Source organism: Onychomys torridus, chromosome 5 (genome assembly GCF_903995425.1).
Source record: "Onychomys torridus chromosome 5, mOncTor1.1, whole genome shotgun sequence".
Taxonomy (NCBI): Eukaryota; Metazoa; Chordata; class Mammalia; order Rodentia; family Cricetidae; genus Onychomys; species Onychomys torridus.
The window spans coordinates 4,803,681-4,828,648 of NC_050447.1; the positions used below are offsets into that span (position 1 = coordinate 4,803,681).

Genomic DNA, 24,968 nt, shown 5'->3' on the forward strand with positions numbered 1-24,968 from the left:
TAATCTGATAGAGATTTTTTCTTGTATATATAGAAGTAACTACATACATACATACACATACATACACACATACATACACATACATACACACATACATACACACACACATACACACACACACACTTTTCTTACTACTGAACAGCTTTTAGTTTAAGTGTTTTGTGTGTGTGTGTGTGTGTGTGTGTGTGTGTGTGTGTGTGTAAGGTATTGGTTATCATAATCTGCAAGCATAGATCTAGTCACCAGCGACTGATCTTTCCTCTTGAGACACCTCATCACTTGGCATCCCCACATTTACCTGATCATTCCTCATCTCTTTAGCTAGACCCGTTCTACCCCCAAATCTTTAGCAGTGGATTTTGCTAGGCCCCAGTCCTTGGAACTCTGTCTTGGTGATCTACTCTATCCTATGGAATTAGTATAACTTAAACTATTTGTGTGTTGATAATGCCCAAATTTATGGTTCTATCCTGGAACCCACCTCAAACTTTGGACTTGAATAGGTGGCTGCTGGCTTGAGAGTCCCGCTGGGCATCCAGTGAGCACCCTAACACCCAAAGCAGCCGCTTGACAAGTTCTGACCAATTGGTCCCAAACATTACTTCACTCCTCTTCCGCCTTTTTGTGAATCTTTTAACATCTGTCTTCAAAGGCGCCCACTCTAGTATGGTGCAACACACCTTTAATCCAAGTGCTCTGGAGGCAAAGGCAGAGGCAGGAGGATTGCTGTGAGTCTGAGGTCAGCCTGGTCTACAAATTAAGTTCCAAGACAGCTAGGGAAACATAGAGAGATTTTGTCTCAAAAAACAAACAAACAAGCAAACCCACAAAAGAGTGTTCTTTCCTCTTCTCGCCCATCACCAGGCTGCCTACATCATTTCAGTAGATTTCTACTCAGTGTCTGTACCCACCTTCCCTGCCACAGCCTTCTTTGGACACAGCAATGGGAACAGACCTACTAAATAGATAGGGGGTCCTCTTCTCCAGCCCTGCCATGACTGCCCTCCTTAAAGGGACACCCACAAGGGACCCTCACATCTGCTTGCTCTCTTCCTTCAGGTCTTTACTCAGTTGTATCTTAAAAACATTAAACAATTAAATTTAGGTTTCATTGTCCATCCAAGTTTAGCCTGGAACAAACTATGTAGCCATAGCTGGCTTTGGGTTTGTAGTTCCCTACATTACCCTCCCACGTTTCAGGATCATAGATCTGTATCCTGGGCTCAGTTGTCCTTTTACAAAACCCCCACTTAAAATTTCAGAGTCCTCTTCTTGAATTATTTTTTTTTCCATAGTACTTACCACTATGGGACCAACCAAAAGTTTTATCTTTGTGTATTGGTTGATTGTCTGTGCCCACCCCTCCACTTAGAAAGTCACTGTCATACAGTCAGGTGTTTCCAATAAACAGGATAACAGGTACCAGACTGCTGTGGGATAATGATTTTGTATACTGGTTTAATAAAACACTGATTGGCCGTTAGTCAGGCAGGAAGTATAAGCAGGGCGAAGAGATGAGGAGAATGTTGGGAAGAGGAAAGGAAGAGTCAGGAGTCACCAGCCAGACACAGAGGAAGCAAGATGACAAGGCAGAACTGAGAAAAGTACCAAGCCACTGGCTAAACGTAGATAAAATTATGGGTTAATTTAAGTGCTAGTCAGGAATAAGCCTGAGCTAATGGCTGAGCAGTTATAAATAATATTAAGCCTCTGAGTGATTATTTTGTTAGTGGCTGTGGGTGTGTGGGGGGCCATGCAGGACCCAAGAAATCTTCCAAACTATTGGTGACACCCAACATGGGGCATTGATTCACATTGTCCTAAGAAAGCTTAAAGATTATGAATGCACAGAAGCAGAAGCCACACTGGGCTTCCTACTCTCATGGTCTCATGTCAGCAGCAGTGTAGACTCATCTCTCAACAGCTGCCTGTGAGATGGAGCTGGCCACCAACCGCCATAAGATAAGCACCATGGTGGGTTCCCGCCACAGTACACAGTGGTGTGTATAAGCCACACGGTGTGCTGTGTGGCAGATTTAGCTTTTGCTAGTACAGACAGAAAAAAAAATGGTTTCTGGGGTGCACGCTGCTTCTTGGAGACATAGACACACTGCTTCCTGGAGTTGGCAAGTAGACACACAGCAGCCATGTTGGGAAGCTGAGATGGGTGGACTTAGCAGCTAGGGCTGCAGCTTTTGCCCTAGCCAAGCAGTTTAGCAGTTTAAAATTTCTCCTGGTCAGAGAAAGATTATAGATTCACAATGAGACAAATTCAGATGGAATAAAACTCTAAACTGTTTAGAGTGTGTGTAAAAATGTATGTAGGCTTGGAAGAGAGAGAAAAAGGAATATATGCAGTTATATAAAGAAATAGTTTAAAAAAAGTCTTTAAAGAGACAGTAAAAGTATTATAAAAGTTAAGCCATGTAAAGATGGAAATCACACACAGAGTCTGGATTATATTGTCTTTGGTATTTTTAACTGCAGAAAGACATTTGATTGTAAAGGCTGATGAGTTAAACCAATATATATATTTTAAAGGTATCTTGACTTCAAAATTTGTGTTTAATGATATGTTGCTTTGGAAAAGAGATTCTGCTTTTGTTTCCACAGAACCTATGGACTGCTTCCAAGCTAATAAGGTTTGATCAGCCAAGACCCCCTGAAAGGTCTCTGATGACAACATGGCCCAGATGATCCAACATCCAAAATTAGCTTCAAGGCAACTGGCTCAGACAATGCAGCCTCACAGACTACTCTAGTCAGGACTTGATCATAATTCTTAATTTTCTCAGGATCCCCATAAGATTGCCAGTTCCCCAACAAGCAGGAAGTAGTATGAAAAACTATGCCCAAATTCCCAAAATATTTTTTTATAAATGTTTATTTTTATTTAAAAGAGGTTCATTATAAATGCAATCTCTTTCTAAAAAAGAAAAGAGGATAGTATAGATATGATTAGGATAAAAGGGTAGATTATTGAATCTACTTTTAAAGAGCAACAACTTGTTTGAAATGTTTTACATTGCTATGGATTTTAGTTTATTTTTTGTTATTTTTTAGAAGTAATGTGAGCGCTATGTATTTGTTATAAATCATGTTCTTCCCAGAGGAAACCCAAGGAGGAAAAGTAGTCAGGTGGCCTGGGGACCCGGCAAAGTAGCCTGGGGCATGTCACAGGTATGGCTGGTCCTTGGACAGCTCCCATCTCTTTATTGGAGGAGCAGGCGTCACTGCCTTCTTCTCTGTGACTGCCACAGCTGAGCTCTCAACTGTCTTGCCCGACACCAGGGCCTTGTGTGAAGACATGATGACTGAAGGAGACACAACTTCCCACGGCCATCACACATGCAGTAGTAATTGTTGGACAGCTTGTTGACTGGGCCCCACAGGGAGCTTAGGAGGTGGCTGGGTCCCCAGACGTCCAGTTCTGCAGCTTCTGGATAGTGTGAGTAGCGGACGCCATGTCTTGGATTTTAGTTTATTGATACAAATTTAAAGTTAATTTTGTTATAATATATATATATATATATATATATATATATATATATATATATATATATATCTGCTCTTGTTTAAGGTATTATGTTTGTGCAGCTCATTTGAAATTATAATGTATAATTAAGAAATACAGATTAATAATTAGTCATTTATGCTCATGACACTTATAGTCATGTTAGTTAAGTTTTCTAGGTATATATAGATATATTTCAGTTAGGTAGGAAATCTTCAAACACTTCAAAGACCTACAGAACATGGCATTTAAAATGTTTTTAAAACTTAGACTTTCTGGACAGTGAGACATTCTGCTCCTGGCAGCACTAATTTACTTCAAAGAAGATGATGGGCATTGAAGAAAATCCATATGGAGTTTGCTTTCTTTACGGCAAAAATTAACCATCCAGGCAAGAAACTGTTCTTGCCTGGACTGCTTGACAAAATGTTGTATAAACAGGACATACAGGACCCATAGGAAAATGACCACTAAATTTTGCCAACACAAGACGAGATGGTGCTTCAGGTTTCTGCTTTGCAGAGGAGACTAACAGATATTCTACAGGACAGAGGGAGAAGTGACTGAGAAACTCTAGGCCTATTGGCTGAAGATGGATGCCTCAACGTTGCAGAGGAACTTTGAGTAACTAACTGTCCAGGCAGGCAGCTGTCTCTGTCATTCTAGATTTTTGGAAGTTGCTTACAAAGCACTTCCTGTTTATTTGGGTAATATATCTTTCAGGGGTCTTTGATGTAGTTGAAGATTAGATAGTTATAATTTTCCTTGGTTATGATAAAAGATAAAGTAGATACAAAACCTTATACTCACAAATATAGGATAGATAGAATATTTTTTTTAATTTTGCCAGATATAAATAGACTAGATATTGTAACTGTAATTCTTGCTTGATAACTGTTTATTATATGTAATTTTACTATGTTAAAGTTAAAACCTTCCCTTTTGATTAGACAAAAAAGGGGGAATGCTGTGGGATAATGTTCTTCATTTTTTAAATTTTATTTATTTTTATTTATTTATTATGTATACAGAAGAGGGCACCAGATCTCATTACAGATGGTTGTGAGCCACCATGTGGTTGCTGGGAATTGAACTCAGGACCTCTGGAAGAGCAGTTGGTGCTCTTAACCTCTGAGCCATCTCTCTAGCCCAGGATAATGTTCTTGTATACTGGTTTAATAAAATGCCAAATGGCCAGTAGCCAGGCAGGATGTATAGGTGGGGCAAGCAGATGAAGAGAATTCTAGGAAGAGGAAGGACAGAGTCAGGAGTCGCCAGCGAGACACAGGGGAAGCGAGATGACAAGGCAGAACTGAGAAAAGGTACCAAGCCACTGGCTACACATAGATAAAAATTATGGGTTAATTTAAGTGTAAGAGCTAGTCAGTAATAAGCCTGAACTATTGGCTGATCAGTTATAAATAATATTAAGCCTCTGAGTGATTATTTTATAAATGGCTGTGGGTACATGGGGGGGGTCACGCAGGACCCAAGAACCCTTCCAAACTACACCAAACAGATACCTGCTGATGACGTGTCTCCTCCAGTCCTTGCTGTGTCCTGGTTCCCTTACCATGTGTTGTTTTACTTCACTGGACAAAGCACTTTATGTTATGAACATTTTCCTGCTTCTCAAGCTAGCCCTGGATTAGGTAACACACACAAAAGCTAATATTTTTTTAAAGTATGGAATCAAATGATTTTAAAATAAGGAGGGACTTCTGGGCTGTTTGCTTTTGCCCTTGTATTAAAGACAAGAATCCTAAGAACTAGAAAGGCAAGGGCTGGGTGTTGCTACATCCATGTCAGTGTCCAGTGAGACTGGGGGGCCTGGGCCAGGAGATGGGTCTACTGACTCACAGAGGGAGTATTTCTTTATATCACCTGTGCCCTGATATGTGACATGTCAGAATAAAAGGATCTTTTATGTATGTAAAGTTGTTTGTTGTAGTGAGCGAATGCCTACAAGTGGATTTTACAATGTTTTTATGGTCAGGCATTTCCTGCATGTGTGGAATCTTTGTTATTATTGTCATTATTTATCATTTTTTTCAAGACTGCGTCTTTCTAAGTAGCCTTGGCTGTGCTGGGACTCTCTATGTAGACCAGGCTGGTCTCGAATTCACAGAGATCTTCCTCAGATCTGCCTACTTCTTCATTAAAAGCGTGCACCACTGTGCCCAGCTTGTGTGATGACTTTTGACAGTAAGGCTGGAGACAGTCATTGTTAGTCATTAAACTTTTATAATTGAACACTCTTAAAAACATTATAAAATAAAAATTAAATTCAAAAGATGTCATTTCAAAATCTCTTTTTATTTTTAAAATTCTCTGCCCATTGCTATTATTATTGTTTTATTTTCGAGACAGAGTTTCTCTGTGTACCCCCAGTTGTCCTAGAACTTACTCTGTAGACCAGGCTGGCCTTGAATTCAGAGATCTGCCTGCCTCTGCCTCCTAAGTCCTGGGATTAAAGGTGTGTGTCACCACCAACTGGCCATTGCTATGATTATGAGCCTAGTTTGAATTGGTTATACTTGTATTTTTGCTGTTTATATGAAAAAATGCCCTCCCAAGGCCTGGCGTTTATCAACTGAATGGCTGCACATGATGACATCGGTATTGTTTCCACGTCCATCTGTCTTTCTTTTATGTGTCACTTTCAGTGTCTCACAGGAGTGAAGAACACATCTATACACACAGATTTTTTTCTCACTGTGAGCAGCTTTCCTGGATGAATTATTTAGGAGTAGCTTTGCTAAATGAAGGCCATGAGAATGCACTTATTTTGGAGAGAAAGTCTCACTCTGCAGTGCAGCCTGGTTTGGAGCTCAGCCCACTTCAGCTTGTGAGATCCTCCTGCCTCAGTCTCCACGGTATGAAAATCTGTGCCTAGTAAGTGCCTGTTGGCAAAAGCTTGCTCCTACTGGGACATAGTGGGTTCTTCAGTTTTGCTGCTTTGATAAGGTAAAGAAGCACATCTGCCTTTTCCTCTGCCTGTCTAATTAAGAGCAAGCTGTCATTTGGGATGGTCAGTTCTGATTTACATCTTCACATGATGGACGGACAAGCTGTGGACCTCAGACAAGCTCAGCGCCAGCTGCAAACTACCAATGACCGCAGCTGTGGTGACAAGAAGCAGAAGTGTCCAAATTCCTGCATAACATGGTAAGATCTGATAAAATGGCTGTTTGAAATGGCTGAGTTTGAGGGTAGCTGGTTATCAAAGAGAAATGGGGTTAGCAAAACTAACCAGTTGCCCGATCTTGACAGTAGAGTAAGATAAAGCATGATGAAGTGTGTGCACTACAGGGAACAGACCCAAGATCAGATCCTGAGTTGCCCTCGCCAGCATGTGATTTTGTCCACATCCCATCTCTTTGATTTAACCACTTCTGTGCCTTCACCCTTACCGTAGAGCAGTAGGAAACCACAAACAGAACAAGAAACTAGACCCAAGTGTAAGGCACACACTTGAGAAACCCTTTACACTTGTGGAGTTAGCATCCCTCTGTGAGACTGTGAGGGAGGGCACTGAACAACGACCCGCAGAGCGGGTATCACTGAGCAACAGCCCACAGAGCAGGCATCACCGAGCAACGACCTGCAGAACGGGCATCACTGAGCAATAGCCCACAGAGCGGGCATCACTGAGCAACAGCCCACAGAGCGGGCATCACTGAGCAACAGCCCACAGAGTGGGCATCACTGAGCAACAGACCACAGAGTGGGCATCACTGAGCAACAGACCACAGAGCGGGCATCACTGAGCAACAAACCACAGAACAGGCATCACTGATCAACAGCCCACACAGAGGGCATCACTGAGCAATAACCTGCAGAACGGGCATCACTGAGCAACGACCCGCAGAGCGGGCATCACTGAGCAACAGCCCACAGAGCAGGCATCACCGAGCAACGACCTGCAGAACGGGCATCACTGAGCAACAGCCCACAGAGTGGGCATCACTGAGCAACAGCCCACAGAGTGGGCATCACTGAGCAACGACCTGCAGAACGGGCATCACAGATCAACTGAGCAACAATCCACAGAGTGGGTATCAGTGAGCAATGACCTGCAGAACAGGCATCACTGAGAAATGACCCACAGAGCCGGCATCACTGAGCAACGACCTGCAGAGTGGCATCAGTCTGAAATAAAAGGCATACAAAGAAGAGCTCCCTTCATAATGGACCTTTGCAGCTTTTCCAGAAACTTAATTATACATTGCTCTGGAAGAGTCGTTAAAGGAGTTTTATCTTTTTATAGGCTCCTTCTCCAGACATCTTCTAACTGCAAGTTGGAACCGTACCCAGGCCTGTTTATAGCTTGACCCTGTCGTCATCTTCTACTTTAAACAAGGTCATTAACTTCACAAAGAGCATCATCAAATCGCCCTTCTTTTTCTGTTCTTCCCCAAATAAAGTAAAAGTAACATTTGAAGCTCATCACAGCTGCAAGAAAAAACATTTTATGGTTGGTAACAGTTGATTTTTCATAGTTTTTTCTGGGAAAGGTTTCTTCCTTGTAAAAGCATACTTAATGTCTGCATTGAAGTTTGCTGATAAAGCTGAACAGAGCTCAAAACTTGTTCTTAAATTTATTTCCCTATTTCTGAAAAATGTCTCTTATCTTTTTCATACAAGAATGAGAACATAAATGTAAGGAAAGTAAATAATAGTTAAATTTGAGAAGGATTAGTGAAAAGGGTAAGTCCATAGATGAACAGCAAAAGCTCATCATCCAGGTGCAAGCGATGACTCTCTGGCTGACTTGTTTATCTGACTCAGATCCATGGCGAGGAAGCTGGACATTTCTTTGGTTTTATTGCATTCTGTATTTGCATAAGTAATTAGATGAGAAATTCAAAAGTACTCAGGTATTTTCTTTCCAAAATGAAAGATGGTTATCATTAAATATCATCAAAATACCATGGCAACCCTGCCTGGGTGGTAATTTGGTTCAGACAAAAAAATACGGTTTTTAAACTGAAAATTGTTTTTAAAGGACTCCAGACTCCCCCTTTCTTACTGCTTGTTTCATTAAAAAACAGTGATTCCTCCCTCCCGTAGATGGTAGTGCAATCAAGTGAGGGTTCAAAGCAAGCGAAAGTCTATCCACACCAAGTGTACAGATTAGAGCACTTGTACAGCAGTTGAGAGGACACAAGTTCAGCTCCCAGCACCTATGTCAGTAACTCCAATTCCAGCAACGCTGCTGGCCTCCTTGAGCACGGGCACTGATGTGTACAGCAGCCCCCACAAATAAAACGATCTTTAAAAAACAGAGGCATTATGAATGTGGTTCATTCTCCAGTATGAAAGCTTTTGAAATATAAATGTCAACTCCATCCTCCTCGTGTGGGTCCTCAAAGTCAACATCAAATGAACACAAGGATAAAGGCCACAAAGGATGATTAGTTTGTTTCTGAGGAGAGTCTCTGAGATGAAGGCCATGTCAGCAGAATGGCATTTTAAAATGGCTCATCTCCTTGATCTAAAAGTCAGACCACATCTGAATGAAATAATTTTTGGCATTATTATTTTCCTCTTTTGTAAATGAAGAATTGCATTTTATTTGGGTCTTGACTTGAGGCTGACATGAAACATGTAGTTCATGAATGAGATGAGGAGATGAGGTGCTGTGGGGAGGGTACCCCACAGCAGAGATATTTGTGATGCCAGTGAATGTCTTAGTTAGGGTGTCTATTGCTGTGAAGAGACACCATGACCCACAGCAACTCTTATAAAGGAAAAATTTAATTGTGTCTAGCTTACGGTTTCAGAGGTTTAGTCCATTATTTTCACATTGCAACATGGTGGCATTCAGGCAGACAGTGGTGGAGGAGGAGCTGAGAGTTCTACATCTTGATCCTTAGGCAATAGGAAGCAACTACATCCCACACTGAGTGTAGTTTGATTATAGGAGACCTCAAAGCCTGCTCCCGCAGTGACACACTTCCTCTAACAAGATCACACTCAAACAAAGCCGCACCTCCTAATAGTGCCACTCCCTTCTGGGGCCATTTTCTTTCAAACCACCATAGGACCTAAGCCACCCCTTCACATGCTGGGCTGACTGAAGTTTGGTGAGAAGACCTCTGAGATTAGAAAACAAAAAACAATGAGGGAACCAGCCTTGGCTGGCCCTGTAGTGGGACAGACAGTTTTTCCTTTCAGCTTTTAGGTCTTCCTTATTGTCTGTGGTGGCTTGGATGAGAGTGGACCACATAGATTCATATGTTTACATGTTTAGGCCGCAGCTGAACCGTTTGGGGAGGATAGGAGGTGTGTCCTTAATGGAGGAGGTGTGTCTCTGGAGGTGGGCTTTACAGTTTTAAAAGCCCAGGCTAGGCCTGGTTTCTCTCTCTCTGCCTGCTGCCTGAGGATTAGGATAGAAAGCTCTCAGCTACAGTGCCATGCCTGTCTGCTTCCTGCCATGATAATAGTAGACTAACGTTCTGAAACTGGAGGAAAGCCTTCAGTTAAGTGCCTTCTTTTATAAGTGTTTCCCTGATCGTGGTGTCTTTTCATAGCAATAGAACAGTAACTGAGACATTGCTGTGTTCATTTAAAAAGTTTTATAAATGTTCAGTGTGAATTCTAAAAATGTACCTCTTAAAATATATTTGTGATTACATTGTGAATTCTTATTATTTCTTTCTAAATTCAGAGGCTTTCCATTTTTAATGGTTTACTTACTTATTTTTTTTATACATATGTGTATGTCTTGTGAGTTTATATGCACCACATGCACGCAGTTGTCAGAAGAGGATGTTGGATCTGCAACTGGAGTTACAAGAGATTGTGAGCCACCACATGGGTTCTGGGAACTGAACCCAGGTCCTCTGTAGGAGCAGTATGTTCTCTTAACCTTGAAGCCATCTCTCAAGCCCCTGATAAGGTTCAAAATGTATTATTTTCTCCTACTACTTCGAGGTTTGAGATCTCACACGCTTGTGTATAGTGGTTAAGAATGAGGGCAACTCATTTGATTACTAACTCTCAGCTTTCATAGTTCTGTGGACTTGATTAAATTTTTCAACCCCCGCCTGCTCTCCTATTTGTAAAATGTGATAATTATGGCAATATCCAGGTAGAGAAAAATTATTTCTATAGTGTCTGGTTCTTATACATATTCAATAAATGGTAATTGTATATTTTACTGTTGATATATAGGGACAAATAAGACCAACTTTTTCCTTTCAGGTGACTAAACAGCACTACTAATAAAGGAGTCATTCCTGCCACATTTATTCAGTGATATGAGCACCTATTACATGTCTGTGCACTCTAACACCCATCTGGTTTTCCCATTGATTTGTCAGACTATTCCTGACTGTGTCCTGTTGGTTAAACACTGAACCAGGTGCAGACAGCACGCTGCTCCTTTGTCAACTGTCACAATCATTTTCTTGTTTCTTTTCTTGTTTTAAACATTTTAATCAAATAATGTAATGAGAATCCATCTCTAGTCATACACACTGATAAATGCAGGAAGTACATAAGTGCATAAGTGCCCTCACACGCATCGCCTAAAGCATCTCATTTTCAGGTCACACAACAAGTCAGGAGGCAGCCATGCCTACCACAGTCCAGCGGTGCTTGATAACACGGCACTAAGATGAAGGAAGAAATGATAGCGGCAAACTTGTGGAGGGGACAACAGCGAGAATCTATCTTAATCAGGACTTAAATCAGGATGTTGTTGGCGCTTGCTTAGCTTCTGAGGGAGATGGCCATCACACCACAATCTGCTGTTTAGTCGGTGGGAAATGTTCGTGGTCTCTTATGTGGCTTTTCATTTCTTCGACTGCTGGGAATTAAACCTAGGGCTTTGCACATACCTAGTAGGTGCTCACCACTGAGCCACATCTCCCAAGACCAAAGGCAGCAGCCCTTAGCATCTGACACGGGGCAAGAGCAGCTCGAGAAGAACTTGTCTCTCAGTTGATTGCTGCAGATTCTAATCACTAGTGAATGTTTTTCTGGTCTTTGCATTTAATTACAGAAACAGGAATGTTTCTACCACACACCACTGTATTTTAAACTTCTGATAGAATTATTTTTCTAAAGCTTTAGCAAATAAATTTATTTTGAATAACAGTACAAAACATTTTATTTATTTTATGTTTCAGTTATCAGGGCCATGTCTCTATAATTTATAACTACTAATGTGTTTTGATGTCTTAACAATAATAATTTTATTTGAAAATTATAAATAATAACTGAGTATTCACAAGCACTTAGCTGTTCTTTATGAGAGTAAGCTTCTCTTGGTGCTGATGGCAGTGATTATTAGTGGTATAACTTAAAAACAATGGGAAGCTTTCCTAAGTTGTACATAAGTCAAAGGAAGCACATTTTACACACCACACAGCACTGTGTTAAATATGCAGGAGTGCCACAGAATGTGCTGTAGTGTTCTGACTTTGATTCTTTAGAAGCATTGCTGCTGTGGATGTTAGTCATTGAAGGTAACATCTAGAAGTACATGAGAACCAGGTCTTCTTCTCCTCCTCCTCCTTTCCTCCTCTTCTTCTTTAGAGACAGGGATTGTGTGTGTGTGTGTGTGTGTGTGTGTGTGTGTATGTGTGTATCCCTGGTGTATCCCTGGCTGTCCTGGAACTTGCTCTGTAGATCAGGCTGGCCTTGAACTCAGAGATCTGCCTGTCTCTGCCTTTAGTGTGCTGGGATTAAAGGTGTGCAACACCTTGTCTGGATTAAATCAGGTCTTTTTTTTTTTTTTTTTCAAAGTCATTAAAAATGTTTTCCATTAGTGATGCTTTTTGCTTGAGCATTTTTCTGGTTTATTTATATTTTATGTATATTGGTGTTTTGCCTGCATATATGTACATCATGTGCATGCAGTGCCCCCAGAGGCCAGAAGAGGATGTTTTACCCTAGCAACTGGAGTTAGAGGTGGTTGTGAGCCACCACGGGTGCTGGGAGCCAAACCCAGGTCCTCTGGAAGAGCAGCAGTGCTCTTAACCACTGAACCATCTCTGCAGGCTGCTTGAGAATTTTTAAAGCTACATTTTATTTATTTTATTTAATGTGCATGGGCATTTTGCCTGCACATATGTCTGTGAACCTATGCATTCCTGGATACATTAGATCTCCAGGGGTTGGAGTTACAGACTGTTTTGAGCTGCCATGTAGATTTCGGGAACTGAACTCAGGTCCTATGCAAGAGCAGCCAGTGCTCTAACTCCTGAGCCATTACTCTACCTCCAAGTTTTCTTAAAATGTTATTATTTTTAATTATGTGTGTCTGTTGTGGGGTATGTGCAGGTGTCTGTAGAACCAGAGGAGCTAGAATGACAGATGGTTGAAATCCACCTGATCTGGGTACCAGGCACCAAACTCTGGTTTTCTGGAAGAGCATCTCTCTAACCCCTTGCCTGAGAAAACGTTCATGATATATTATGTATATAGGCACACAGATGAAACAATTACTGATAATGTGCCATGAGTAAATAACCAAATTGTTTAATATACATATAATTTTATTTACTTATTATTGTGTGTGTGAATAATAAGTGTGTGGCATGTCACAGGGCATTTGTAGCTGCTAGAAGACAAGTGTGTGGAGTCAGTTCTTCCACTTTTACATGTGTTCTGAACACTGAACTCAAGTCGTTGGGCTTTCCTGGCTAACGATTTTACCAATGTGTCATCTCACTAGCCCAATTTTATCATTTATTAAAAATGAATGAAATAGTATATACTAATGGCATGGGAGTTCTTGTTTATTTGTATATAAAGGACACTGTTTTGAGAAGCTGGAGATGGCTTAGTGGATAAGAGTGTTTGCTGCTCTTGAGGAAGACCCAGATTTAGTTCTCAGCACCCATGTTGGACGGCTCACAACCTGTTAACTCCAGCTTCAAGGGATCTAGTGCCCTCTTCTAGCCTCTGTGGGCGCCTGAACAAACATATGTAAAATAAAATAATTTTTTAAAAAAATTATACCTTTGCTGACTATTTGATACTGTACCATGTGGACCATCTTCAATGATTTTCAGAACTGACAGATTTTTTGATTTTTATAATTGTCAATGCTGAGAATATCTCTTTTTACAATACATAGTTCAAAATGCCAAGAGTATGTTTAGAGCCTTTTCAGAAATTGTTGGAAAGACTGTTCTAGTCCCAATTCATTTGCTGATATTTTAAAATGAAACTCAAGTCAATGAGTCTAACAACAGTTCTTAAAATCAAACACTCTAACACAAGTCAAAGCAAGGACAGGGAGACATTCAAGTCTTTGTTCTCTGTAATTAAACCATTTTGTTTAATATGTACAACAAACACTGCAAGTCATAACAAACAATAGTCTTGAATCTGGGCCAAAGTGTTTCAGGCAGTGTGCACTGGCCCTGTGTGGTGTGAGGATGTACACACTGTAAAGTTGTGGTGTGTGTTCAGAACCAGGGCTGCAGCCAAGCCACTTTGTGCAGCATGGGCAAACAGAACAGAGATACCTTGGGTTCACTACACATTTGATTTTCAATTAATTTTTTAATCATCGAATGTTTAGAAACTTTTATTATTCCTGCTTTGCTGTTGTTGCGACTCTGGGTCTGCAATCCTCAGTTTAGGAAGCTCGTCCTTGAAGTCATTTGTGAGGAACTGGATCGGGGGATTCCTTTTGTTGCCCTCTCTTGAAAAATATGAAACACTTTAGGCATTCAAAAAAGTATGGTGAAAACATAACAACGTTGTATAGTCATTTCTTGGCTCAAGCGTTTGAAATATAACTCAACAGTATTCTCCATTTCGTATTAATAACAGTGCATTACCAGTCTAAAATACAGGGTTTGCACATTTTCAGGTCTCTTGTTTTCAGCAAGTTTATTCCATCAATATACTAATTTTATTTTATTTTTATTGTCTTAAGGAAGTCAATTGTATATCATTGGCAAAATGTGCTAGGTACAGATTGTGGGAGTCTGAGATGGATACTAATTAGCAAATGTGGGTAGTAATTCTAAACACTGGGGACAAGACTGTTAATGTCTCATCTCACTTGACCTTGGTTAACACTTGTCTCTGGTACCGACTCTCCCACTCTTTTTCTGAGAACAGTGATTTTCTAAACCCAACTAAGAGCAAAAGGAAAGAGGCACGTTACCTGTCGACACTGAGTGCGCAGAGATTCAAGACAGTGATGCCCACGGAGGATTTCTGTAAAAAGGGGAACAGCTTGCAGAGAAACACTCCAAAATCGTTGTGGTCAAAAGGCCAGCGCCCCGCCAACAGCTGCAAAAATGAGATGGGAATAAGATAAGGGGGCTGGCCCGGCGTGTACCCAGCTTGGCTTCCCAGTTGCACTTTTATTAGTGTGTGTGAACACATCACCAGATATTGAAGGTTTTCTTCTTTTAAAAGAGCTTTCAGGGGTAGGGGACTTAGCTCAGTGGTAGAGCACTTGCCTGGCAAGCGCAAGACTCCGGATCATCCTCAGCTAAAAAAAAAAAAAAAAAGAGCTTTCAAACCCCTCCCGCTTTCTGAAGAGCTTTTGAAAGAGTTTTTCCTTCGATCCAACCTGACCCTGCCTCTTCCTCATGGCACTATAACCTTCTCAACGGGCTCATCAAATTTTCACATAAACTTTGTCCAAGGACATCCACAGGCTCTCCACTCTGACGTTATTGTGAACGTCACGAATAATTACATGACTGTGGCTGCCTAGTGTCTGGCGCAAGTAAAGGCACGACTTCCGGGCTGCGTCATCTTAGAAAGACAAGGGTCGTGGTTTTAATGCCAACTTGCCACAAACTAGAATCAGCTGAAAGATTGGAGATCTTTCCACTCTCTCTGTCTTAGCAGTAAGACAGGAATAAAACAAGATGGCATCATAAAGAGAACAGCACAGTGCACAGCTTCCTGACTTTTCTATTACCTTTGTGTGTGTGTGTGTGTGTGTGTGTGTGTGTGTGTGTGTGTGTGTGTGTGTGTGTGTGTTACAGCAAGTGTGGAGATCAGAGTTGCTTCTCTCCTTCCACCATGTGACCCCAGGGAATAGCTCAGGTCTCCAGGTTTATGGCAAATGCTACCAAGTGCCCCAAACTTCCATCCAGAGGCAACCCTTGCTGATAACTATATGTTTTCTTCCGGAAAACTTGCAAATGTACATACAAACCTTGTCTTTTTTTTTTTAAACAAATGGGAACATAGGCAAAAATACTTTTAAAGGTTTATTGTGTTTTCTTTTCCTAGGGAAATTTAATAGGAAGCACTATTGCCTAAGGCAAAGATCTTGGGTCTGAAAAAGACTTTGATGATGCAGTTTGAGCCAGGATCACACTTGAATATTAGCTGTTTAGTACGGTGTCTCGACCATGGAAAAACAACTGCTGATTTCTTTAATGTTAGCAAGCGAGGATCAAGTCCATGGCAGAAACAACAAACAAGATGTCCAGTCAAACTGATTCACAGGGTCATTTTGGAACATGAGGAGTCATAGCTTATTTTTATTGCCATAAAAAGGCCTGTGTTATGAAAGCTCCATGTTTGTGTCTCTTTGAGAGCACCATGTGGTACCTAGAGAGAGTCGGTACTGAATGGATCAGTGGTGCCTACTCACTTCTGAATCAGTCAGTGACTCTAACTGGTGAATTCAGGACCGTGTTTTCATGTTCTGAAATGACATGCAGGCCCTGAGAGCATAATTACTCTGTGATTTGCTTTCTATTTCCAAAGTATCAGTGCTCCAAAGTAGCATTTCCACTATTTTGTTACGTGAAATGATACATAGACTGGAAGTGGCAGCTTAGGTTACAGAGTGGTTGTTGGCCATAAACCCTGCTTTGGGTGGTAGGTGCATAGCTTCCCAGGAGGTCCATGGAAGGCTGGGGATGATGCACGTCCTGTGGGATCTTATCTTGTCCCCTCTCTCTTCAGAGGAGCACTGCACACTACAGAGGACAGTCCTCTCAGCAGGAGACACTGGCCTTGAGTAACCAGTTGAAGCATATGCACATTCTAAGATGGTGAATAAATGTAGAAACTTAATTTGTGTGGTTGATTTGGATTATGTCAAATTAACATCATAAAATCGACAGGGTGCCTTTTTCTTAAACCTGCCAGACACAGGCTACTTACAAACGTGTATAATTTGATGCACGTATGAGGGCCTGTTACTAGAATGGCTACGCTCCCCAGGCACCTTTTATGTCCACTTCTGTATTTTGTATTTTTCTGCAAAGCAGTATCTTATTTGGCATGCACAATGTCAATTTGTGCTGCTTTTCCAGAACATGCCTGACAACCAGAAGTAAGGGCAAGTCTGGAACGGGATAGATGACGTGAAATTACACCCTAGTGATCCTGCTTATTATGTAGGTAAAGGAAGTCTCCATCATAGGTAGGCTTATTGTTACTTCATATCTAATGCTACAAGCTTAGGTTTTCTTCTTTAACTTATTGCAGATTCACCAGCAGAAACACCTTTGAGCAGCAGTTCTCAATTTGGTTTGTATAAAGATTGAGGGAGCTAGTAAAAAACTCCCAGCACTTGGGCCTCCACCCAGACCTGTGCTGATCCACCAGGGGTAATGTTGTATCTCTTGGGGATATGTGACAATATCAGAATCTTATGGGTATTCAAGACTAGGAGAGATGTTCCTGACACCTGGGGAGTAGATGCTGAGGATGTTGCTAATATCTTGCAAGGCACAGGGCAGTATCTCCTCCAAATAACCACCCAATGCAGGAGGTTAATGCTGTTGAGGTTGAAGTATGCCATCCCAGGAACTACACCAGAATCTTTGGAGGGGGACAGAAGGAAAGAGAAGATGTGTGGGCAGCTAGGCTGGCTGCTTTGGGGGAACTGAACAGCATCAGAGGCACCGCGAATGTTCCTTACCACAGAGGCTGCTGCACTGTGTCCCCAGACTTGGGACTCAGCAGCTCTGGGGTTGGGCTCAAGCATGGGCATTCCTAACTGCCAAGAGGCTCAGATGCTGCGTCAGAACCATTACTCTAGGAGCACCATGAGCAGCGAGAAAGAGAGCTGGTAGCCAGTTAGAACAGAAAACACACACACACACACACACACACACACACACACACACACACACACACTACATTCATGAGGGAGAAAACCATACTAATAGTTTCGGGCCGTGTGGCTCTCAGCTCATGTCCCTTACTGTCCTAAGAACATGGCACAGAGGTATTCAGTCAAAGCAACAAGGACTCTAGTGCCTGGGCCTCAGTGGCGTGATGCTGTTTGTTCACTCCTGTGTTCAGGACAGGGTGAAGAGGATCACCTATTTCTGCATGACCTATTGTGAGCTGCTTAACTTATAGGAACTCTATTTCTATGCTCATGGTCTCACACTTGCCACAGTGGTGCATGGCCATTTGGGAGGCTCAGTCAGGACTATGCTAATGTGGGAATCCTGCCAACTGAACACACACTATCAATGTTATTATTTTCAATTGCTACAACTTGTAAACCCAAGTTGAAATGTATGTGCCATTTATGTATGACTCAATGAGAAAAACGGGTAAAGTGAGTGATTGTACCCCTGTTTTCTGATTTGAGATGTTAATATCTGCCACCACTTAATCTCCTCATTCAGACATTGTTTTTGTCATTGTCACCACACCTTAAAACCGTACACAGAAAGCCAGCAGCAGCTTTTCCCGATTTCCCCAGGCCACTCTGGTAAGGCTGAGCGAATTTTCCATTTCCCTTTGTCTCATCCCACCCATCCCAGACAGGAAGGAAGGGTTTATGAATATAGTCTGCAATAGCTAAATCTCAGTGTTTGAAGAATGTTCTCTTCCCCTGGAACACATACTATTATTGGTCACTTGGAACCAACAGACAGTAGTCCTCAAAGAGCAGGGACTGACTTTTCTCTTTTACCCTCCCTCCTCTCTGCCCTTCCCTTCCCTCCTCTTTTCCTCTCCTCTCCCCTCTTCCTCTCCTCCCCTTGCTTTACTTCTCTCTCCCTCCATTCTTTGAGAGGAGTTTGGATATACAAGTTGTTACCCAATCAAGCCAGCAGAAAAGAAGAATATGCACTACTAGCACAGACTGGGATGGTTTCAAAGCCTGTGATGCCCAGGACAGGGCTTTTAGTGAGAACATGAGTTCTGGCTATTGACAATCTCTAGTCAGACTCTGTAAAGTCAGTCACTCTCATGACAGGAAATGGGTTTTGCTCTTCCACTACGCCTTAATTGCTTCAGGATTAAGGCAGAGCTATCACACAAATGCAGTAAAAACTGGCTTCTGTGTCATCCACACACACTTTTCTTTGTCAGGTTCCTCTTGTCTATGGTAGGATGTGGCATTCAGAGAAGGAGCATGCTGTTCTGGTCTGGTTGTGTGTGCTCTCAGGGACATAGGGGACAGACAGAGGACACTTGGTTTCAGCTATGGACTGGGTCTGACCTGGGCTACCTTCTGACCCATGGCTCAGGCACACTGGGTCACTCTTCTGGTTCCTCCTGTCTTCCTGCAGTAGCCTCCTCAAGGGACTAATGACTGTAGGTAGCAGCAGAGACAATGCAGAGCTTAGCACAAGAAAAGGTCTGGAAACACGAACTTTGTCAATGATGACCCATAGCTAGCTCTGCTTTTGGTCTCATTTTGCTAAGGAAGTCCTGTCACTGACAAGATATCCAGACAATCGTATTTAAAGTAGAGACTCATGTGGTTCATGGTTCCAGAGGTCTATGTCTGCTCAGCCTCATTGCCTTTGGGCCTACCATGAGGCAACCAACACTTCAAGGCAGGGAGTGTGTGCTGGAGCAAACTGCTCACTTCATAGCAGACTTGAAGCAAAGACAGAGGAAGAGGAGGGGGCCAGCGTCACACAGTCTTTGTTGAGGACATGCCCCCAATGACCCAACTTCCTCCTTCTAGACTTTTCCTTTAAAGGCTCTACTACCCCATAGTGCTATAGACTGGAAACTAAGCCTCCAATGCCTTTTGTGTGCATTCAAGATCCAAACTAGAGCAGATGGTAAAGGAAGAGTATATGGGTACCTGGTACAGGGTGGCTGCAGACCTCACAGAAGTGAAAAACCTCCATTCTCAAGGAATTTATTGTCTAGGAGACAGGCAGAAGTCATGGCACCTGAAGCTCTAGGCTACACACCAGGACCTCCACAGAGGGACAAGCCACGTGATCTCACCATAAAGAGCACAGAGCCCTGTTCCTCAATGGAAACTGTGGTCAAGAGAGCATGTGGCTGGTGTGCTGAATGACCTCGATGGCACAGTGAGTCATACAGGATCTGGTACACAGCCAAGGCGAACGCTGGTTCCTGCAATGGCGGGTGCTGAGGCTTGAGGGTCTGCCTTGCTCCTCTGACTTGTGTTGGAAACCATGTAATGGTTGCTATAATTGTTTTAACTACTAGCCATATCATTTACTTCTGAATATTCAGTTTTTCAGGTTTTTAGTTCCCTCTCTCTCTCTCTCTCTGACTGAAGGCTTCCTTCAGTTTCTGGAATCTGAAACACAGATGTTACTACTAACCAGGGGGAAGATAGAATAGAACGGAAAGAAATGCCGCTCCCCCCCCCCCCCCCCCCCCCCCCCGCTTGTGAGCCTACCCTTTAATCACTGAGCCATCTCTAGCCCAGAAATTATTTTTAAAGACGGATCCAGTGGTGGATGTGGTGGTTCACACCTTCAGTCCCAGTGCTGGGGACGCAGAGGCAGGAGGATCTCTGTGAGTTTGAGGCCAGCCTGGTCTACAGAGCAAGTTCCAGGGCAGCCAGGGTTACACAGAGAGACCTTGTTTTATAAACAAAACAAAACTAAAGCAACTGAGCAAAAAAGTAAAGCAAAACAGAGTTCCAGGGCCAGAGGATTTCTTTCTCTAGAGGAAAGACTATCCACCTAAGAGAGTGGTTTCTCATCCTGCAGTCTCAGGCACCAGATGGGTGGGAACCAGAGTGTTCCCTTGAGTAACTGATTCAAAGAAACTGATCCAGAAACAAAGGGCCCAAGACTTCCTAGTTCGTAAACATAAACCAAAGGATCACCAGGTGGAAAGAGTATAATTTTAAAGCAGAAAACTGAGATGATCTCACTACTGAAATTTTACTATGTAGCACTGAGAACATGGGGCAGTGCTTAGTGGGGCTAGTTTGGAGCAGAGGTTCACGAAGTGAAGAGTGAGCCCTGACTGCCTGGCCGGAGAAAGGACTTCAAGTTGTGATTGGAGGCCTGTGCTTCGGTGTCATGAAAGGCAAGTAGAGTTATTGGCAGACAATAAGTGCACTGAGGAGGACACATAACAAGGCCTAAAAGCTAATGGAAAAAATATAGACTTTCTTATAATCATAGATCTCTGTGATAGGACACTGAGCTTATTTAAGTCAAGCAGACAAAAAAGCGAAACCTGAGCAAATGAATGAGCAGAGGTCCCCAATGCAGACTTAGATCGTAGTCTCTCAGCACTTACCAGTGGAAATAATCAGGAAAAACGGAACAGAATATTTGAAAACATGCAGCAGATGCACCGACTAATGTGCAAATTCTTCAGAACTGGGGTTAGTTCCCCATTGTGGAGTGCGTCATGTGTTCACAATTATCTTGTGTGTATGTGGACACATGTTTCAATGAGCCTGTAAAGATAGGGTATGCATCATGAAGGAAAACAATGCCATGTGTGTTCTGAGGAAGAGTACCACAGACACTGTGGCTGATATGATGGGGAAGAACTATCTAGTAACAGAAATTCATTAGAGGATAAAATCGCAGTTCTAACAACAGAAGCATAAATCAGAACCAAGAAAGGCAAGAGGACTTCCTTACCAAGGGACTGCCTGTGAACTGTAACAAGTCCTCCGTCAGGCTTCAGGAGCTTGGCTAAAATGCTCTGCGCAGTGCAGAGACCATCAGAGTCTCACGAGGCCCCTTTAACCCAGAGAGACGCATCGCGCCGGGGGGACGGTGGATACCTGGCTTCGAGTTCGAGCCCCAGCTGAAATCTTTGAATCTCAGTTCTGGTCTCCGCCAGTTAAAAAATGCTGGCCAGAATTCAGCCACCCCAAATTCTCAGTGAGCCCTTACCAATGTATTGTTTCCATGTCCAACTGGAATGTGCTTCTTTGAAACCACTGCTTCATTTATGTCTAGCCTGGCCACTGCCTTCTCCCTAGTCTACATGATTACGCTGCTGCCCCATTCCTATTCTGTTTTTCCCCACAGATTTCCTTAGTCCTTCGTTCCTCTATTTTTCCCTACACAAAAGAATGAAGGTTGTCAGAACTTGGGAAATTCCACAGATGAAGCCACAGACAGTATGTTTTGAATGTGGGAAGCCTACTTTATGACATTCAAAGGAAAAGCTAAACCATATAGTAAATTAACTCAGTGGGCTATAAACACTACAATGTAAATATTTACTTCATAGACAATTTCAATTAATTAATTTTCAGCTTCTAGTTGAGGGTCTGTTATATACATCATACTTTTTCCAAGTCTTGAAAATGAGTTTGACTTGTTTTATCTGTTCCATTAGGACGGTTACTCTGGTCAGGACAGCACAATGTCCTTTCAGCCTTCAAGCTCCGTGAAGAGGGTGAATCGTTTTAGTCTCCTGGCTCACAAAGCTGGTAGTGGTTCTGGTGGATGCATTTCTGGTGCTATGCCATGAAGAGGCCAAAATTTAGAAGATCTATATGAATTGAAAGAAAAAAAAAACCCCAACCCAGTACTCATCTACTGACAGACGTTACAAAGCCACGTGCTTCTAAAGAGGCTTGCAAAGAAGCTGTGAGTTTTCAGTGCAAGTATATGCAAATTTCATCCCCAGTTTCTCAGGCATATCAATTTAAAAACTGCCAAAGGCAGAGTTGGGCTATCGTATTAAAGAACAGTCCTGATTATATGAAAAAGCCATTAATGTTCTCTTTTTTCTCCAACTACATGTATGTGAGGGACCAGATGTTTTCATGTATGTATTTAAACCAAAACAACATAATTCTACAGATCCAAACCAGGAATTAATAGGAGAATTCAGCTGCATTTTATTAAGCTAGACATTAAAGATATTTATTCAGATTCAAATTATTGAATGGCATTATTCTCATTAATTTTTTTGTTTTAAAATATCCCTTTCCCCATAAAAATAGCCTAATATTTAATGGGTTTACTTTACTTTCCTGAGAATTAAGGCATATCTATTCTGTAGAATTCCACGTTTTTATTTGTAATATGGTCATAAAGAGACTACCTGTGGAGGCCTCAACTGTATGCTAAACCTAAGAGTTTGTTTTTACTTTTATTTATGTGTATGTATATGTGTGTGTCTGCGTGTGAGTATGCATACGTGCATGTGCGGGTGGAGGAGGCCAGAAGAAGGCATGAGATCCCCTGGGGCTGGAGTTATAGTCAGTTGGGAGTTGCCTGAGGTGGATGCTGGGATCTGAACTCAGGTCCTCTGGAAGCTACAAACACTTTTGCCCCTTCAACAACTTTTAAGAATACAAAAATGACCTGAGACCAAAAGGTTAGAGAAAATTAATCTAGATCAATATACATATATATATTTACATTTTTATTGGTGTGTGTATATTTGTGTATATATGGTGTGTGATGTATATGCATGTGTGGCGTGTGTGTGTATGTGTGTGTGTGTGTGGGTATGTGTGTGGTGTGTATATGTTTACTGTGTGTGTGTGAAAGATGTGTGTATGTGAGTGTGTGTGGTGTGTGTGTGCATGTGTGTATGTTTACAGTGTGTGTGTGTGTGTGTTTGTGGTGTGTGTGTGTGTGAATCAGAAGACAACTTGCTGAAGTTGGCTCTTTCCTTCCACCATGTGGGTTCCTGTTGTCAGACTCAGGTCATGGGGCTTGGTGGTCAGTGACTCTACCCACTGAGCCATCTTGCTGGCCCTCAAGATGCTTTTAAAGATGAGATGACTCAGTGGGATAGAAATGCCACATAACTTATTCAAGATCACAGAAAAATCTTGGTGATATTTTATTTTGTTTGTTGTTACAGTAAAACAAACAAACAAACAAACAAACAAACAAACAAACAGAATCCTGTGATCTTAATTGGAAACTGATAGTCATCACTTTCTGTTACAGTTCTAGCCTCTGGCCTCCACTAGCTTTTAACATGACAATCTGAGTGGACAGTGGCGGGAGGCACGGGAATATTAGTGAGGCCACTGAGTCTTTGGGTTCCTGAATGGAGAGGTCCTCTACATGGGAATGAAAACTTCATTCCCATCACTTCTTGGTTCCTGGGATCTGTGCTTGCCCTGGGCCTCAGCCTCCACATCGGGGAGGACAGAGCACACTGGGGTCCTGTCACTTAGCTCAGTCCAGTGAGGCCCAGAGCCGAGCAGTCATGGTACTCAAAATGTTCATGGCCACCACATGATATCAGCCAAAAAGTGTCACCGTCTAAGTTGGCACTAGAGACTTCTATCTCAGGCTCCAACTCCTGCCTGTGCTATAGCCTGGCGGCATGATTTGGACCAGGTTTTCATATTGGCTTCTGCGATTTTCATTAATCTCTGTCAAAAAATGCAAGTGAAAATGAAATGGAAGACAGTTGTCACAGTTCACAAATTCGATTCTGGAAAAAAGCATAATCCGTTATCTCCATGGCAGCCTCACTTTATTTTCAACCTCAAATGAAAATCTCTTCCAGGAAGATGGAAGTAATTTGGTTCCATTTGCAATATTTTGTGATATACAGTATGCTGGAAAAATGTGCCATAGATTCTTTCTTCTAATAACAACAATTTAGTATGAAGATTGAATGGACTTGACAATTTTCAGGTGGATGAATTCTGAAATAATGAGAGTGTAGAATTCACTGACTCAGAATGTACATTACTGATTGCCTAAGAATAGGAAAATGTCTAGCATTATACTCTATTTTTTTTAAATTAGTGGCTTCTTTATTTTTAAGTATAAGTAAATGATTTATCTTGAGCATTTTATTCTGAGACCCAATACATTTTTCAAAATTATTCCAATCTATTTCACTATTTTTACAAGCAACATTAGTAAAGCAAATGTGTGTGTGTGTGTGTGTGTGTGTGTGAGAGAGAGAGAGAGAGAGAGAGAGAGAGAGAGAGAGAGAGAGAGAGAGAGAGAGAGAGAGAACGGTACAGTTCACATGTGGAATTCAGAATTTGCTTTACACCCTGTTTAAGACAAGCTCTCTTTGTTGTTTTTCTGATGTGCATGCCAGAATAGTTGGCCCACAGTTCCTGGAGATCCTCCTGTCTCCACCTCCCAAACCATCTGGGAGCACTGGGGTTACAGATGCATGTCACTGTGTCTGGCTTTTATGTGGGCTCTGCAAATTCAAATTCAGGTCCTCACACTTGTGTGGCAAGTGCTTTACTCAGGAGCCTACATTTTTAACATTTTCCTTGGCATTGAAGAAAGACAAGGCAAAGGAAAGAAAATCTCTATTATACAAACATGTTAGGAAGTAGAGACCC

The 24,968-nt window shown here is 42.0% G+C and overlaps 1 protein-coding gene and 1 pseudogene across 4 annotated transcripts in view; both read right to left on the minus strand.

Moving 5' to 3' along the window:
- The window catches only part of Ednra (endothelin receptor type A), a 98,586-nt gene that overhangs the window by 50,993 nt on the left and 22,625 nt on the right, over positions 1-24,968 (minus strand). For all 4 annotated transcript variants that reach the window (XM_036188072.1, XM_036188071.1, XM_036188070.1 and 1 more), the window contains exon 3: positions 14,652-14,779. In XM_036188072.1, coding sequence (XP_036043965.1) covers positions 14,652-14,779 — 128 coding nt within the window. The remainder of the gene's footprint in view (positions 1-14,651; positions 14,780-24,968) is intronic.
- LOC118584096 lies at positions 3,175-3,466 on the minus strand (annotated as a pseudogene).